The sequence below is a fragment of the Jatropha curcas genome, chromosome 8 (assembly GCF_041381405.1).
Source record: "Jatropha curcas cultivar XTBG-Jc1 chromosome 8, XTBG_Jcur_1.0, whole genome shotgun sequence".
In the NCBI taxonomy this organism is placed as follows: domain Eukaryota; kingdom Viridiplantae; phylum Streptophyta; class Magnoliopsida; order Malpighiales; family Euphorbiaceae; genus Jatropha; species Jatropha curcas.
This window is the reverse complement of record NC_143158.1, coordinates 1625556-1641801: the sequence shown is the minus strand read 5'-3', so window position 1 is coordinate 1641801 and position 16246 is coordinate 1625556. Positions and strand designations below refer to the sequence as shown.

The following is a 16246-nucleotide window of genomic DNA, read 5'->3' as shown; positions in this document are numbered from 1 at the left end:
GAAAATTTAAAGTAGATTATCATATACACATTAGTGGACACGTGGTTGGGTAGCATAATAAAACTGTGCATCTCTTGTTATTGTAAAGAAGCTTTTTTTATCTTTTTTGGATTTTATTAATTAGTGAGAATTGCTACTACCTTTACTGTCCCACTTTGAGATAAAGCAAAAGCAGAGAAAAAGCAAGAAAGAAAAGAAAAACATAAAAAAAAAGAAAGCAAAAAAGAGAAATAAAAAAAAAAAAAAAGAGGGCAAAGCAATAAAGAAAGAAAAGAGAGGAGAAAGACAAAGGTTCTCTCTCACACTCTCAAACCTCCATGATTTAAATTCTCTCAACAGCAAGATTTTGGTTTCCTCTATTTAATCCAGAACAGGAAGTCGCTTCAAAACTTTCTACAAAGACTCTGTTTGGGAGCTTCAAAGAAAAGGAAACAGAAAGTAAGAGGGAGATTAAATTCAAGAAATCATAACGAAAGTGAGAAAAAAAGATTCATTTGTCTTGATCAATCAATCAAGAAAGCAATTAATATGAATCGAGGTCTTTTGCAAAGCTCACCGCCGATGCAGCAGATAATGGCCGGAAACCCTAACTGGTGGAATATCAATAACATGAGGCCACCAATTACTCATCAACAAACCTTAACCTCTCCTTTTCTTCCTCCTCCTACTCTTTTTCCTCACTACACACCTTCTCCTCCTTCTTCTTCTTCCTCTACTTCCTCTTCTTCTTCGTCTTCTTCGTCTTCTTCACTTACTATTCCTTCTTGGCATGATAATCAAGATCAACTTCCAGAATCCTGGAGCCAACTCCTCATGTAAATCTCTCCCTTGGGTGTCTGTTTTTTTGTTTATATTTATTTTTACATAATACGGATAAACTCATATTCATGACCTCGTTCTAAACATGTTTCATATACATACTCTATCCACTTTTTATATATTCTTCAATATTTCTTGAAAATAAAGGGACTGTGAATGTTTAAATCTCAGTCCAAATCTCTTGCACCACGAGATAGTCACACGATACTAAGTTACCAGCGTATAGTGCTTTCAGGGTAGATCTTTGAAGATTCATAATGCAAGATATTGAAATTTACTTGGATTTTTTATGATTTTTTTTAGGGGTGGATTGATGGAGGAAGATAAAGGAAACATGGGCCATTTTCAAGTAAGAAAGTTTGAGAATTGGGAGGAGCAAATGTTACATCATCAAGCTTCAAGTGGGTCTGCTATTGTGAATGTGAAGCAAGAAAACTGTCCTAGCAGTTATGTCTATGGACCTGTAAATGACGATTTTCAGACAACAAAACCTAGTTGGTCTCTGATGATTCCTCCTCCTGCTTCTTCTCCTAAGTCCTGTGTTACAAGTTTCAGTAGTAACATGTTGGATTTTTCAACCAACAAAGGAGATGGTTGCAGGCATCCACCGCCAGATCGATCCTCCGAGGTGAGAATTAATTTTTTCTAGCATCTATTACATTATTCTCTTTATTTTCAAAATTAATATCTAACTCATAATTATAAATATATGATAGTTGTATAGTTCTTTTCTTCAAAAGTTAAAGTTAAGGAGCCTTAATTCTAAACTTCCACAAACTGAAACATTTTTTGCTTAGGTTAATGTTTTCTTGCTAGGTCTTGATTGATTTATCTAATGTTAAATGCTATCTTATATTATTAAAAATTTTTAATTAATTATTTCTTCTTCTTTTTTATTCCTTTATTATTATTGCAGTGTAATAGCACTGCAACTGGTGGGGCTCTTAAGAAAGCTAGGGTTCAACCTTCTTCAACCCAATCTACCTTTAAGGTAATCTATAAAGAATGAATATTCCTTTCTCATACACAAAATAAATATCACTCTACTCACATACAAATATGCACAAACACTCACAAACATTCTTTGGTGGTGACTGTTGTCTTTCTTGATTGTCCATTTCTTAAAAGCTCGTTGATTCTTTGATTTATACTTTTCATTTTGTCCATGAATTTCCAGTAATAGGGATAAAATCTTGCGGTTACTAATTTGTCATTTTTCGTTTTCACCAGGTGAGGAAGGAGAAATTAGGTGACAGAATCACTGCCCTTCACCAGCTCGTTTCTCCATTTGGAAAGGTAATTAAATTTATTAGGCTTTATTTTAACCTAATCGATTTAAATCAAAAAGGAAAAACGAAAACCAGATCTTGCAGATACAAATGGAATAATTAAACAACAAAAACTCTTTACGAGGATACCCACATAGGAAAAGAATTTTTTTTTTTAAGGGCTTTGTTAATAAATTTCGTTTAAATTTATTTTTGGAACTAGGGTTTTCCTCTTTATTAGGCTATAAAGTATAAAGAAGACAAGAAAATATGACTTTGGATTTTTGTGGTGTGGTATTTTTGCCCCTTTGCAGACTGACACAGCCTCTGTCTTGTTAGAAGCTATAGGGTACATCAGATTCCTTCAGAACCAAATTGAGGTGATGTTTCTTTCTTCCTTTATTTTTGCAAACAACCATGGCACTCACTGTTCAACTTCACTTCACAATATTCCATTAACATTAACATCCTATAAACTTAAAATTTTCTTTTTTACATATAAAGATAATAAATTCCCTTCTCTTATGACTTATTTTATATATATATATATATATATATGGACATATCCCCCTTGAATAATGCAGGCTCTCAGCTCGCCGTACTTGGGCAGTGGATCCTCAAACATGAGGCAGCAGCAGCAGCAGCAACACCAACACCAACACCAACAATCTGTAAGCAATTCTCTCTTTCTCTCTCTGTCTTTCTATTTGTATATAAAAAAATTATTCTTTCTCAATTCCCAAAACAAGAAACAATCTCACTCATGTGCATATAGATATGTGTATTTTCATGTGCATGAGAATATTTGTGAATTATTTGGGCATTAATTGATTAATGATTGTAATAATTTTTTCTTGGTATAGGTTCAAGGAGAAAGGAATTGTATATTTCCTGAGGACCCTGGTCAGGTATGTGTATGCTTTATTGGATCCATTACCTCTCCATAAAAGGGATTTCAGCAACTTTGAATTATTTCAAAACAATTAAAAAGCTATACGAGTTTTAAAACTAAAAGAACTTCCTAAAAGAATACCGTTTCAGCTTTATAGATGATTAAAAGCTGTTTAATTATATATTAATATATAGTTTGAATTTGAAATTCTTGAAGTTTCTTCATAATAAAGAAAAATGCTAACTTTTATTTATTTCTTTGAATAGTTATTGAATGATAACTGCATAAAGAGAAAAGGAGCTTCTGATCCACAGGTATCTTCTTTTCTAAATAAAACTCCACTTTTCCCTTCTTCTTCTTCTTCTTCTTCTTCTTCTTCTTCTTCTTCCTCTTCCTCTCCTTCTTTCCTTAAAGCTCTCCTTTTTATAAAATTTTTAACTGAAATTTCTTCTGAATATTTTACAGCACTACAATGAAGAACAAAAGAAGGACTTGAGGAGTAGAGGGCTGTGTCTGGTCCCAGTGTCATGCACTCTTCAAGTTGGAAGCGATAACGGAGCAGATTATTGGGCTCCCGCCCTTGGCGGAGGATTCTGATGAGAAGGAATATTCCGATGGATTATTGAATATCGCAGCACACAACAGACAAGACAAGAGCTTCTTCATAAAACGTTATAACATCATTAGCAGTCACTCTGCTAAAAATCTAAGGCTGATTGCTCATGATGCTATACAATCTGGCTACCTATAATATTTATATATATAAACTAAGTTGTGTGCTCTCTCGCTACTTTAAATTATTGGACTTAATGCAAGTCCTTAATTATATATATTACTCTCTCTAATTTAATATTAAACTTATCTATATTTCTTTAATTTCCTAATTAGTTTAGTGGCTGCTAGTGACATGTCTTGTTAATTAATTTCATGTATATGCAGCTCTACTGAGATATTAGTATAAATCATTTTAATGTTGCTCTGTGTTAAGCAGCATTCCTGAAATCAGTCGAGCTAGCATCAATTGAGATATATTCTATTTCATTTTCCCCATAATTTTTTTTTTAATAAAATTGTCTCTAATCCATATTTCAAGTCAAGATCTTGTGATTAATGATACGGCTCTATCATTAATTTTTAAAGAAATTTTTGTAATTAAAAGAATTAATTAAAATTCTTCTTTATAATTCAAATCTCTTATATTAATTAATATAAAAGAAGTTGATCGACATTTAAACTATATATTGGAATTTCTTTTGTCATATCATAAGTAAAATCCCGTGAATAATAATGAAGCATTCCTAGCTATTCTAGCTACACGAATGAGACAGAAAATCAGAAACCAAGAGTTCACCAAACATATCTTTCGTACTATTGTAATATATATATTTCCAAAAAAGTATATCTCATTTCTTGAATATGTAATTAATTTAATGATATGGGTAATTTATATTAATCGTCACCGAATTTATCACTTAATTTTTAATTAGTAGGTTAAATCCTCAATAATCTCTCTTCCATTTAAAGAACTTTTAGTACTTTAAAAAAAGAAAAAGAAAAAGAAAAAGAAACTCATTATTCTTATTTTCCGGGGTATATCTCGCTCTTTTCTTTGTCGATCATTCTTTATAAATTAAATAATAATAACAAGGCAATAATGTAAAGCAGTAGCTTTCAGCAGGCCTTCAAATAATGCAAGGGGCTTTGATAATATTACTCTTGGGTTGGCAGATTTTCAAAAGAAAGTTTTCCCTCTAATCTTGAATTTTTGATCGATCCTGCCTTTTTCTTGACAAGAATTCTCCAAGAATATATTGAAAGGACCGCATGTTTTGTTGTGATATATATGAGATTCTAAGAAAGAAAAGTTTTGATGAAAGCAATCAAGCATGTCAAGTAGCTATAGCTAGGGCACCAAGTGAAGCATCATTAAGCTACAGAAACTATCTCAGATATTGCCAACATGTTACCCCATGTCAATTCCACTCTTCAATCATACTTGTTCCTTTTTTACATCTTCAATCAGATTTCGACATGACCCACATTTTTTATTTTTCTTATTTCTTTATTTTTGTTGTCGATTTTCTATTGGATCGAATGTATCCTCCCTTTTCACGAGCTTTTTTTTTTTTAAAAAAAAAAAAAAAAAAAAAAATCTCGATTACATTCTTTCGATTCAATCTTTCGATTTTAATCTATCTATGCTCATCCTGATCTGCATGATAACAACGTCCCATTTGTACCCATGCACTAAGAGATCCCTTACTTTGTAAAATTCGTTTATTTTTATTTAAAAATGATATAATTAATCGGTTAAATTAATTAAATAAAATCATTAACCTGTCAACAAGCGTAAATATACGGGCTAGACTAAATAATACTTCCATAACAAATTGAAAGCACATAGATTGAAATTGAATTAAGGGATAATTGAAATAATTAGAGGTGATTTGCAGTGTCGTTTTGTCAAAATAATGAATCTGAAAAAATCTTAATTAATTGACTTGTTTTCTCTTAATCAGGAACCTGATTACTGTACCTTTTCCCTTGATTAAGACTGGGTTGATATTTAATATTGCAATTCTTAGCCACCAATTAGTCATTAACTTTGTCAACAAAAATGTCACCTGTGAAGTAAAGTGTCGCAATTTGTTAAGAGTCCAGTCAAATTTATATTGTAACCATTTAGTACTTTTAATTTTTAGATAACCTAATCAAAAGAATGAAAATGACGTGTTAGGATATGATTAATTAGGAATTTATGATAATTAAAACAATTTGGTCCGCTTAAAATGATTCTTGCATCAATTTTTTTATTTATTTAATTCTTCATTTTTTCTTTTTGGAGTCACTCAAAAGGGCCATTTTCAACTTTGCGGCCCGTCAACTTTAATGGGCCGAGGACGTGTTAAAGGATCAATCAAGATTAGTCAGTCGTGAATAAAGAGATAATAGCAGGACCAATACCGGTTGAACGCGTCACGTATCTTCATTTCCTATTATAAAATGGAATAAGACTTGCGATTGTTCATACGTTATATTTTTAAATGATCAGAAATTATTATATTTTTATTTTTTTTGGTAGATCAGAAATATCCTTGTCTCAATCAAAAATTAGTCTGGCATATGAAATTGACCTATATACCTATTTTCCACAAAATGACTAAGTTTAAAACAAAGGAAAACGAATAATTCATGTACTGTGATGATAAATATAAGTTATGATATCCTATAATTAAAATTACAAGTGGAGTCTTTTTTTTTTTGTGTAAACCACCGGTATATAGACTTATTATCAGGGACTGCCTAATTCGGCTCTGGGTTTAATCACAGTTAAGACTATCCGTTATTCTCTGTAGATGCGTTTAGTGTCGATTGAAGCCGGTGGCTCTTTCTACATGTCCAGCATACATCGTCAACTAATTACCGCATTCATTTTTTAATAGCCCACCGCATTCCTTTTTTAATAGCCAACCGAATCCATACGTCTAAGATTTGACCTTATAAAATTCCAAATTTTGACTTTTCATCTTGCTTCCTCGATGATAACTCTGAATTATTTATTTTTTTAGGTAGAACCATATGGCCTGACTAAAACCTCTATATATGTATATACATTGAGGAGAAGTAGCCCATAAATCTTTTAATTTGCAGAAAAATGATGGTGATGATGATGACGAGTCGTTTTAGGCCGTTATTGCTTGGATTTGTTGTCGTTTTGGTTGTGGCAAATAGAGCCTATGGAGAAGTATCTCAATACAGCATAAGAGAGATTGATAGAGTAAATAAGGAGGGTCCATATTTAGGTATTGTAGTGCCAAATGCATTTGAGATGAACCCTCTTCTTCAATCTCCAAGCTTTGAGCCTAATCTTCAGCTTCCCTATTTGGACTTCTCAGGTCATTTTTAATCCCACTATATATATATATATTTGATATTTTTATCTTATATCGCTATCAATGTCACCATTTTGTGAAATTTTGTGAATTTTATTTGTTTAGCATAAAATTAGGCCATCACAAGTTTGTGTCCTTAACATTATTTTTATGTTTCACAGGGAGAAGATTTAGGATAGGGAAAGTGGAAAATGTGAAGGTTATAATTGTCATGACTGGATTAAGTATGGTATGTGTGTTTTCATTTTATTCTATACTATTTTTTTAATAACATTTCATATAAAAAAACTTATAATATTGTCATTGTTCAAATAGATAAATGCAGGTGTAACCACACAATTACTGCTAAGTCTATTTAAGGTGAATGGCGTTCTGCACTATGGAATTGCAGGAAATGCAAATCCTTCACTTCAAATTGGAGATGTGACTATCCCTCAATACTGGGCTCATACTGGCCTTTGGAGTTGGCAGGTGCAAAATTACCAATAGATTCATTATTAAGTTTCTGTTTGATTTAAATTTTGTAATGTTACTGAACTTCTACATTGCTTAATTGACTTTCCTTGAGCAGAGATTCGGAGAGGAGCCTAATGATCAACTCCCTCTGGAATCAAATGGAGATTACACTCGGGAAATCGGTTTTCTTGAATTTTCCCATTTTAACAACAGAAGCAAATCAGTAGAAAACCTTTTGAACAGAGTTTGGTACCAACCTGAAGAGATCTTTCCTGTAAATGGAATTCCTGAAGCTAGAGAGCATGCCTTCTGGGTTCCTGTTGACAACCATTACTTTGAAGTCGCCAAGAAACTTCAGGTACTACTCATAGCTAATTTTGCTGAACCAAAAAACAAGTATTTAGTTTCTAAAATTTGGGTTTGGAATATTCCAGGGTTTGAAGTTAGGAGGATGCGTGAATTCAACTTGCTTGCCAAGAACACCTATGGTGGTGAGAGTGGAAAGGGGGATTAGTGCCAGTGTTTTTGTAGACAATAGTGCTTACAGAGAGTTCCTTAACTCTAAATTCAATGCAACCCCAATTGACATGGAGAGTGCAGCAATTGCCTTGATCTGTCACCAGCAGGAAATTCCTTTCATTACTATAAGGGCTCTCTCTGATTTAGCAGGCGGTGGTTCTGCTGTTTCTAATGAAGCTGACATCTTTTCCTCCTTGGCCGCTCAAAATGCTGTTGATGCTTTGCTTAGATTCATTGCCTTACTGTAAAGACATTGTATTTCATTATTAGCTTTTTAAGTTTAAAAATAAAATGGAATAATAATTGTATTGCATGTTAATAATTAATTTCTCATTTTAAAGAACACAGTCAATCCAAAAAGCAGTTGGATGTGGTTTGGGTTAAGCCGACAGATGGAAGAACCATATAGCGCGTGAAACCGGATAGAGTCAAGGCCGGCCAGGGCGGCAACAGGGGCCCGGATTTTCGTGAGGGGACGGGATTTTCGCTTCCTCACGTTCCCGATTAAGTCTACCTTTGCCTCGGAAATTCAAACCCAGGAAATTATAGTACTACCCTTTCCATGCTCCTCCTTGTTAGATGATAAGAAGAAGGTTTAATTTAGTCATTTAACGCTCTCAAAGGCCGTCCCAATCCTTTTGGCGCCAGCAAGAGAAAATTAAAAATAAAATTAAGGTATTACCGTTAATTTCCTGATCTAGATTACCCAAAATTTCCTCTGCATCTCCACTCCTTAAACCCAAACTTAAACTCCTCATAATCCTTACTCCTCCACCTCTAACGACGACGACAACCACCATGACAACCAACGCTGCCGCTGCAGCTGCAGCCGCCACCACCACAGCATCCCATATCCTCCATCACACCTCCGCTTTCCTCTCTGAATCCATCTCCCAATCAGACCTCCGCCACCATATTCTTTCCACTCTGCGCCGCCGAATCTCACCTTGCATCCAAACTACTTCCATCAAAACCCTAAATTTAGCATCAGAAACTCTCGAAAAAGCCATCTCCGCCGCAAATCCTTTCATTCAATCCTCCTCTCTCCGTCTCGCCGAAAGGCTCCTCCTCTCGTACCGTAAAATCCCCTTCTCTTCCTTTCTTCTTTCTCTAATTTACACTCTCACCCAAGAACCCACCAATGCCGCCATTAATCTTCTTAATATTTTCTATATAGAACCTTCGTTGTCACGATCAGAGATAGCTCCGGTTCTTTTCGAGGAGTTGTTTTTAGTCCATCTTTTACCTGTCCTTCAATGGTTTAATGAGCAAAGATCAAGAATTTTGTCTTCTTTGTCTATGAATATGGGATATGAGAGCGATGAAAATTCCATGTATGACGTGTCAGTGGTTCTTCCTAGCTCGAAATTGTTGTCGAAAATGAGTGGAGGTCAAGCTTTAGAGTTGAAGGAGCTAGAAAGCAGTTATGAGGAGGTTGTTGATGAGAACTGCAGAGTTTTTGCTAATTACTTTAAGGAAGTCCTAGGAAATAGTGACGAAAATATACTAATTACACCGCCATCGATCGTCTTGAAAGAGATAGGAAAGGTCGATAAATTGGAAGGTAATGAAGATAAAAAGATCAAAACAGAGGAATTCGGACTGAAGAATGGACGGTATAATGTAATGTTGAATTTTTTTTTCTCAATTTTTTTATTTGACTAATTGCATTTTTCATAATTTCATACTCTTTTGAAAGTTTCAACTACTTAGATTTCATTTTCTTCTCTTTAAATCTTATTCTATCCTGATTTCTCGACTTCTCTTCTTGTCGTCACAAAGATTCCGTCAAGGGGAATTTGATTTTCTTCTCTTTTCTTCTTGTGGCAAAGAAGGAATTATTTAATTCTCATTGTTATCTAATTCTGCTTAAGGGATTTTGTTTTGAACGTGTCAACCATAGGTAGGCAAAGAATATAACTCTAGTTTTAAAAATAAAGTCATTAGTTTGAATTGTTCATGATAAATCCCTTTGGCCTATTTGACTTGTGTACACTTTCTTGGATTTTAGTGCAACAAATAATGGTTGTAACGCATACAGCTAGTACTAGTCAATTCATTTGTAAAATATTTATAATTTATGTTGATATTTGGAGCCAACTTGATGAAAAACCCAATACATGAATTTCTTGGATCAACTTTGTAATTATAAATTAAACCAATGTAATCCTCAAATGTTTTTCTGTTTTCTTTCTACATAATCTATATATTGTCAAAGGCAAGAACAAATGCCTGTTTAAGTTTCACATGTAATTTCTATCTGTCATCCTTTGCCAATGCATATTAATGATTGGATAATTAGCGTGTTTCTTGTGCAACTTGTTTTTTGTTTGACCAGTCCAAGCTCAGTCTTGCTATCGGAAGATTATGACTTTTCTTTTCTCTAATTTTTACAGCCGATTTGGGCTGAAGGGGAAATTTCAGTAGAATTCTCTAGCTTCAGTAGCAGCAGCAAGTCCAAGTCTCCTCCACCATCATATCCTCAAAGGGTCTCTGCAAAAACCCTCACAAATTCTAACTACAGGAAACTGACAAAATCACCTATTTTATATTCTGATTCTGAAGTGGAGTCCTCTTTGGAAGATAACATGATCAATTTCTCTTCAGAATCTGAAGCCGAACTTGAGGTGAGAGATGGTATCAAGCATAGAGTTGTCAATTTTGGGCTGATTTATCTATGCAGTTTTTTGTTAATAAATGTTGTGACATTGTCTTGTAGGAAAGCAGCAGAAGATTGGCATTGTTTGAGCATAGACAAAGCAAAACCCAAAAACATAAGCAGCCAATTATTGCAGGTTCCAGTAGGTATACATGTTTTTATTTGAAAATAAAAAAAATAAATAAATAACCACATTATCATTACATTGTCTACTGCAATTTTCTCATTTTTTGGATTCTTTCTGTCACTATTAGTTCGCCAGATCATGTAATGGGTGATTCAGGTAATCCTCCAGGTTATGGGAAACATACACCTCCAAAGGACTTCGTCTGTCCTATAACAAGCCATCTGTTTGATGATCCAGTAACACTTGAGACAGGGCAGACATATGAACGAAGGGCGATTAAAGAATGGCTTGATAGAGGAAACTCAACATGTCCAATTACGCGGCAGAAGTTGCATAGCTCACAATTGCCCAAAACGAACTATGTACTCAAAAGACTTGTTGCAAGCTGGCAAGAGCAGAATCCTGATTTTGCATCAAATAAATCTGAAAGTCCACACCAAAACACTGAATCAAGCTTCAAGCCGACAATAATGCCCCCAGATTCTTCTCCTAGTACTGTCATTAACCAAGCCAGCATTGATAGTAGCATGACTGAGCTACGACATGCCATTACTAATCTTTGTATGTCAGAAATTCTGAATGAGTCTGAAATGGCCGTCCTTATGATAGAGCAATTCTGGCAGGAGGCTAATATGGACCTTGATATTCAAAGTATGCTCTCAAAACCTCCGGTTATTAATGGATTCGTAGAGGTCCTTTTCAATTCTGTTGATCCACAGGTGCTGAGAGCAACTGTTTTTCTCCTGTCTGAATTGAGTTCAAGAGACAAAGGTGTGATACAGACTCTTACACGAGTTGAATCTGATATGGAATGCGTTGTGGCTCTTTTCAAGAAGGGTTTATCAGAGGCTGTTGTTTTGATATATCTATTAAGACCTTCTACTATAAGCTTACTAGAGATGGACATGGTGGAATCTCTCCTAAAAGCCATTAAAAAGAAAGAGGATATGCTTAAGATGTGTTTGAAGCAAAAAACAGCTGCTGTGCTTCTACTAGGACAAGTCCTTGGCTGCAATGAAGAAAGTATTGTTTCTTCAATTGCCAATGCTATTGTTTCTACCAAAGTGATTGAATGTATTGTTGGCAGCTTGGAAGCCGAGTGGGCAGAAGAGCGGATTGCTGCAGTTGGGATCTTATTAAAATGCATGCAGGAAGATGGGAAATGTAGAAACATAATTGCTGATAAAGCTGAGTTGGCTCCAGTTTTGGAGAGCTTCTCAAGTGCAAGTGATGGAGAAAGATTTGAGATAGTTCACTTCTTCTCTGAATTAGTCAAATTAAATAGGTAATTCCTTTTTCTTTCTTTTTTTTTTTTCTCAAGCTGAATTTTGTGTTGATGTCTGCCTGTCAGAGTAAATTTAGCCTTTGATATTCTCTAGGAGGACATTCAATGAGCAAGTTCTTCACATCCTTAAGGATGAAGGTGGTTTTAGTACAATGCACGGCCTTCTTAATTATTTACAGACAGCTCTTCAAGATCAATGTCCTGTTGTGGCTGGTCTTTTACTCCAACTTGATATTTTGGTATGTTTCTTTCTTTCTTTCTTTCTTTCACATCGAGTTAAACCTTATCAAAAAAGAGCAAATCAAATTCTATGATTGCTGCTTGAATTAGATAAGTTTATTGCTCCCAACTTTTGAAAGTCACTTAAAGGCCTACTGCCTATTGATCGTGACAACACGCTTTGCAAGTGCACGGGTCGTACAAGTAGTATAGAAAAATTATTATTTTGCTGATTGTTTAGGAGAAAAATTCAAGGACCTTGGTAGCTCTTTAGAATGCACAATGAGCTGGTTTGTGCTTCATATTTTCTTTCTTTGGCAGCCAATGGGTTATTCTCTTTGAGCTTTCTTGTAAGTCTTCCCAAGTGGATGCATCAAATGAAGGGAAAACACTCCAAAATAAGGCTCCGTTTATTTCTGTAAAATAACTTGTAGGAAAATATTTTTTACAATTTTCCGTCATTCAGGAAAATAAGTCAACGGAAAATATTTTCCTAGTCAAAAGGAAATTAAGTCATTTTTTTAAGGAAAACAACTTCCCATTTCGATAGAGTAAAATATTTTTTGGACAATAGTAAACCTTATAAATCCATATTTTAATTTATTAATCATCATAGTCACTACCACCAGTCACCATTTATCACCGATCACCGCCATCGACCACCACCACCGGTCACCGGCAGCCACCACCACGAGCTACCGGCGACTTTATAATTTATATTTTTTTTGCATTCTTTTCATATTTAACAATAAAATTTCTATTATTATTAATATTTTTTATGGTCTTATGAGATAAAGACTTTAACATTTTTAACTAATTTTTAATATTACAACCAAACAATGGAAAATAAGTCATTTGGAAAATATTTTTCCATGAAAATATTTTTCAGCAAGTTATTTTACGGAAACAAACGGAGCATAAGTCTCAAACCTTGATTAAATTTCACCTAAAACAATGAAACAAAATTACTTCATGGTTTATTCACAACAGGGGAAAATTAGCTAGAAAATGGGACTATCGTACTAATTTGGTCACTCAAAATGCAGCTAAAACTACACAAAACATGTAAGAAATTGCATGCATTTTTATTGTTATGACCTATAGCTATTGCACTGTATTGGCTGATAAGTAATGTATTGAATGATAGGCTGAGCCAAGAAAGATGAGCATATTCCGGGAAGAAGCAATAGATACTCTAATTTCATGCCTCAAAAACTCTGAATTTCCTGCTGTTCAAATAGCTGCTGCCAATATAATTGTGTCATTGCAAGGAAGATTCACCTCCTCTGGAAAATCCCTTACTCGAGCTTTTCTCCTGAAACGAGCTGGACTTGGCAAAAGTTATAGAAATCTTATGCGTATGGAGCAGCTTGGCAACTTGTCTGGAGAAATTGAAGACACACTGGTCAGGTTCTTGGAAATCACTGAATAAAGTCTCTTTTGAGTTTATGAATTGCTTCTGTTTCCAATTTGTTTCTTTGACTTTCTTCATCCTATCCTAGTTATTTTACGCCTTGATTGACATCTGTAGGAAGAAGAGAGGGCAGCTGAAGATTGGGAAAGAAAAATGGCATATGCTATTGTAAGCCATGAGTTTGGAATAGTTTTTGAGGTTTTAGCAGAAGGCTTGAAGAGCAGATGTCTAGAGTTAGTTTCCTCATGCTTGATTTCATCAACATGGCTTGTACATATGCTTGGCGTTCTTCCTGACACAGGGTTACGAGGAGCAGCCCGTGTTTGCTTGCTCAAGCATTTCATTACAATTTTCAAGTCCGCAAAGGAAACTGAAGACAAAGTCCTTTCGTTGCTTGCTCTAAAAAGCTTCATAAATGATCCTGGTAGGTGGCAAATTTATGCAACAGCATATGCATCCATTGGAAAATGATTCATTTACTATAAAAACTTATACGCTTGACATTTTGAATTATAGAGGGGCTGCGAGACCTCACATTCTACATGAAGGATATTAAGAAAGGTCTGAGAGAGCTTAAGAAATCATCACCCTTGGCAGTTGAAATTCTGAAAGTTCTGTCTGAGGGCCGCGACTCTAGTGCTGTAAGTTTGTTACTCCAGAAAGTTAATACCTAATCAGCTATGAATCCTTTTTTTTTTTTTTTTTGAAAAAGAATCAGTTTCAAAGAAAAAATAATATGCTTGTTTGATAGCAGGAATTCTGGAATCATCAAGAACTAGCTCAAGCGGACTGTAGTGCAAATGGTGAAGTGCTCTCAATCACTTGCTCCAAAGACAAAATATTTTCTGGCCATTCTGATGGAACTATAAAGGTAATTTCTCTCCAAAAGCTTCACTATCTTTTAAGTCTATGCATATGACATATCGCCAGTATGATAAACATATAATTTCAGGAGAAAAATGGTAATCGTTAGTGTTTCTAAAACTGAATTGAGTGAAATTTGAGTTTCTTTGACATTTCTTTTCAACTTATGAAGGTTTGGACTGGTAGAGGTAGCATTCTTCATCTCATCCAAGAACTTAGAGAACATACTAAGGCAGTCACAAGCTTGGTAGTTTTACAATCAGGAGAAAGACTATATAGTGGTTCACTTGATAGAACTGCAAGGGTAATTACAGTTCTTTCAATTTACTATTTTTAAAGATTCATTGACCCATTCTTGGATTTACTGCTGAAATTAGCTTATCCTATAAATTCACTTCCCTACTCATGAATTGTGATGAATAGATCTGGTCCATTGGCAACGAAGCATTACATTGTGTACAAGTGCATGATATGAAGGATCAGGTCCATAATCTAGTGGTGGCTAATAGCATTTCCTGCTTCATTCCACAAGGAGCTGGAGTCAAGGTATCACAATACAAACATCTACGTTTTTCTCTATTGCTGGGTATTGTAACTTATTTGCATACTCATGTAACTAAGACATGGCTTCTATTTCCTAATCAGGTCCACTCATGGAATGGAGGATCCAAATTATTGAATGCAAATAAATACGTCAAGTGCTTATCTTTAGTGCAAGGAAAATTGTACTGTGGATGTCATGACAGTAGCATCCAGGTATTATTTCGTTGCGCAATAATACTAAATATTTAATTTCCTTCATCTTGTATTTTGACAAAAATGCTGTTCATTTTCAGGAAATTGATTTGGCAACAGGAACATTTGTTACCATCCAAAATGGAACTAGAAAATTATTAGGAAAAGCAAATCCTATACATTCACTGCAAGTTTGCAACGGAATGATATATTCAGGTAGTTCTGCATTAGATGGAGCAGCTGTCAAGGTATATCTTGAATATTTTGTTCAAAATTTTTCCTGTCCTTATGCTCTTTTTTTTTCCTGTTCGTAAAATTTCCTGTCAAAATTTTTGCTGCAACTAACAATTCCATCCTTTTTCTGTTTCTTTTTCTGTCTGGCAAAGATTTGGAGTGCTTCAAACTATGGTCTAGTAGGTTCACTGCCAACTGCATTAGAAGTAAGGGCTATGGCAGTAAGCTCAGATCTAATTTATTTAGGGTCCAAAGCAGGAACTGTGGAAATTTGGGATCAGAAAAGGCAAAACAGAATTGAAATACTACAAACCGGCTCAGATAGTAGGATTCTTTGCATGGCTCTTGATGGTAATGAAGAAATGTTAGTAATTGGAACGTCAGATGGCCGGATTCAGGTAAAGAAATTTCTGAGTGTTTCTTGTTTATTCCTATATCAACCAATTTTACAAATTCTGCATTAACACTGAAAAGCTGTTGCTGTGTATTGCAGGCATGGGGACTGAGCTAGAATGGAGATGGCGAACAATATAAATTTTTATTGACTACAAAAATTTTTTTAGAAAAACAAATGACAGCTTAATGATTATTTGAAATTAAATTCATTTTGCAACCTTCAAATAAAAATCTATCTTTGAAATTTATTCTTCAAAATGTTGATATTTTGTACTGTACAGAAGCTTTTTTTCAATTAACTAGTATTGTATGATCTAAAATTTAATATTTAATGTTAATAAATTGATTAATTTTCTTATTTGGTATTATGGTCTGAATATACTTTATGAATATACTGGATACTATTCATTTGAACTTTAAAAAAAAAAAAACGAGATTTTTTAGGGACAGTAGTTTGCGTTAAACG

General features: G+C 34.4%; 3 protein-coding genes and 1 long non-coding RNA gene across 5 annotated transcripts; 3 read left to right on the top strand and 1 right to left on the bottom strand.

Moving 5' to 3' along the window:
- Positions 1-216: 216 nt before the first annotated feature.
- On the top strand, positions 217-3855 carry LOC105637750 (basic helix-loop-helix (bHLH) DNA-binding superfamily protein). The gene is made up of 9 exons (XM_089724637.1): positions 217-815; positions 1123-1447; positions 1736-1810; positions 2050-2115; positions 2402-2467; positions 2672-2758; positions 2951-2995; positions 3246-3293; positions 3445-3855. The coding sequence occupies exons 1-9, from the start codon at positions 529-531 to the stop codon at positions 3574-3576; spliced, it is 1131 nt and encodes a 376-aa protein (XP_089580763.1). The 5' UTR covers positions 217-528; the 3' UTR covers positions 3577-3855.
- Positions 3856-6597: 2742 nt separating this feature from the next.
- LOC105638329 (Phosphorylase superfamily protein) lies at positions 6598-8190 on the top strand. The gene is made up of 5 exons (XM_012222124.4): positions 6598-6875; positions 7034-7101; positions 7188-7343; positions 7444-7686; positions 7763-8190. Exons 1-5 carry the CDS (start codon positions 6635-6637, stop codon positions 8093-8095), a joined length of 1041 nt encoding a protein of 346 aa, XP_012077514.2. The 5' UTR covers positions 6598-6634; the 3' UTR covers positions 8096-8190.
- LOC149493971 (uncharacterized) lies at positions 7363-8665 on the bottom strand. Its single transcript, XR_016322149.1, has 2 exons — positions 8530-8665; positions 7363-8089 (listed from the first exon to the last, which is right to left on the bottom strand). It is a non-coding gene; the product is annotated as an uncharacterized LOC149493971 (long non-coding RNA).
- Positions 8196-16024, top strand: LOC105637749 (putative E3 ubiquitin-protein ligase LIN-1). Of its 2 annotated transcripts, none has more exons than XM_020680881.3 (15): positions 8196-9470; positions 10244-10474; positions 10567-10652; positions 10761-11918; positions 12013-12157; positions 13285-13542; positions 13669-13975; positions 14068-14192; positions 14303-14422; positions 14588-14719; positions 14839-14961; positions 15061-15171; positions 15252-15398; positions 15537-15782; positions 15878-16024. In XM_020680881.3, exons 1-15 carry the CDS (start codon positions 8646-8648, stop codon positions 15893-15895), a joined length of 4032 nt encoding a protein of 1343 aa, XP_020536540.1. In that variant the 5' UTR covers positions 8196-8645; the 3' UTR covers positions 15896-16024. The 2 variants fall into 2 exon arrangements, with proteins under 2 accessions (XP_020536540.1, XP_012076733.1); XM_012221343.4 differs by having other exon boundaries at positions 8198-9470; positions 14306-14422.
- Positions 16025-16246: the final 222 nt, after the last annotated feature.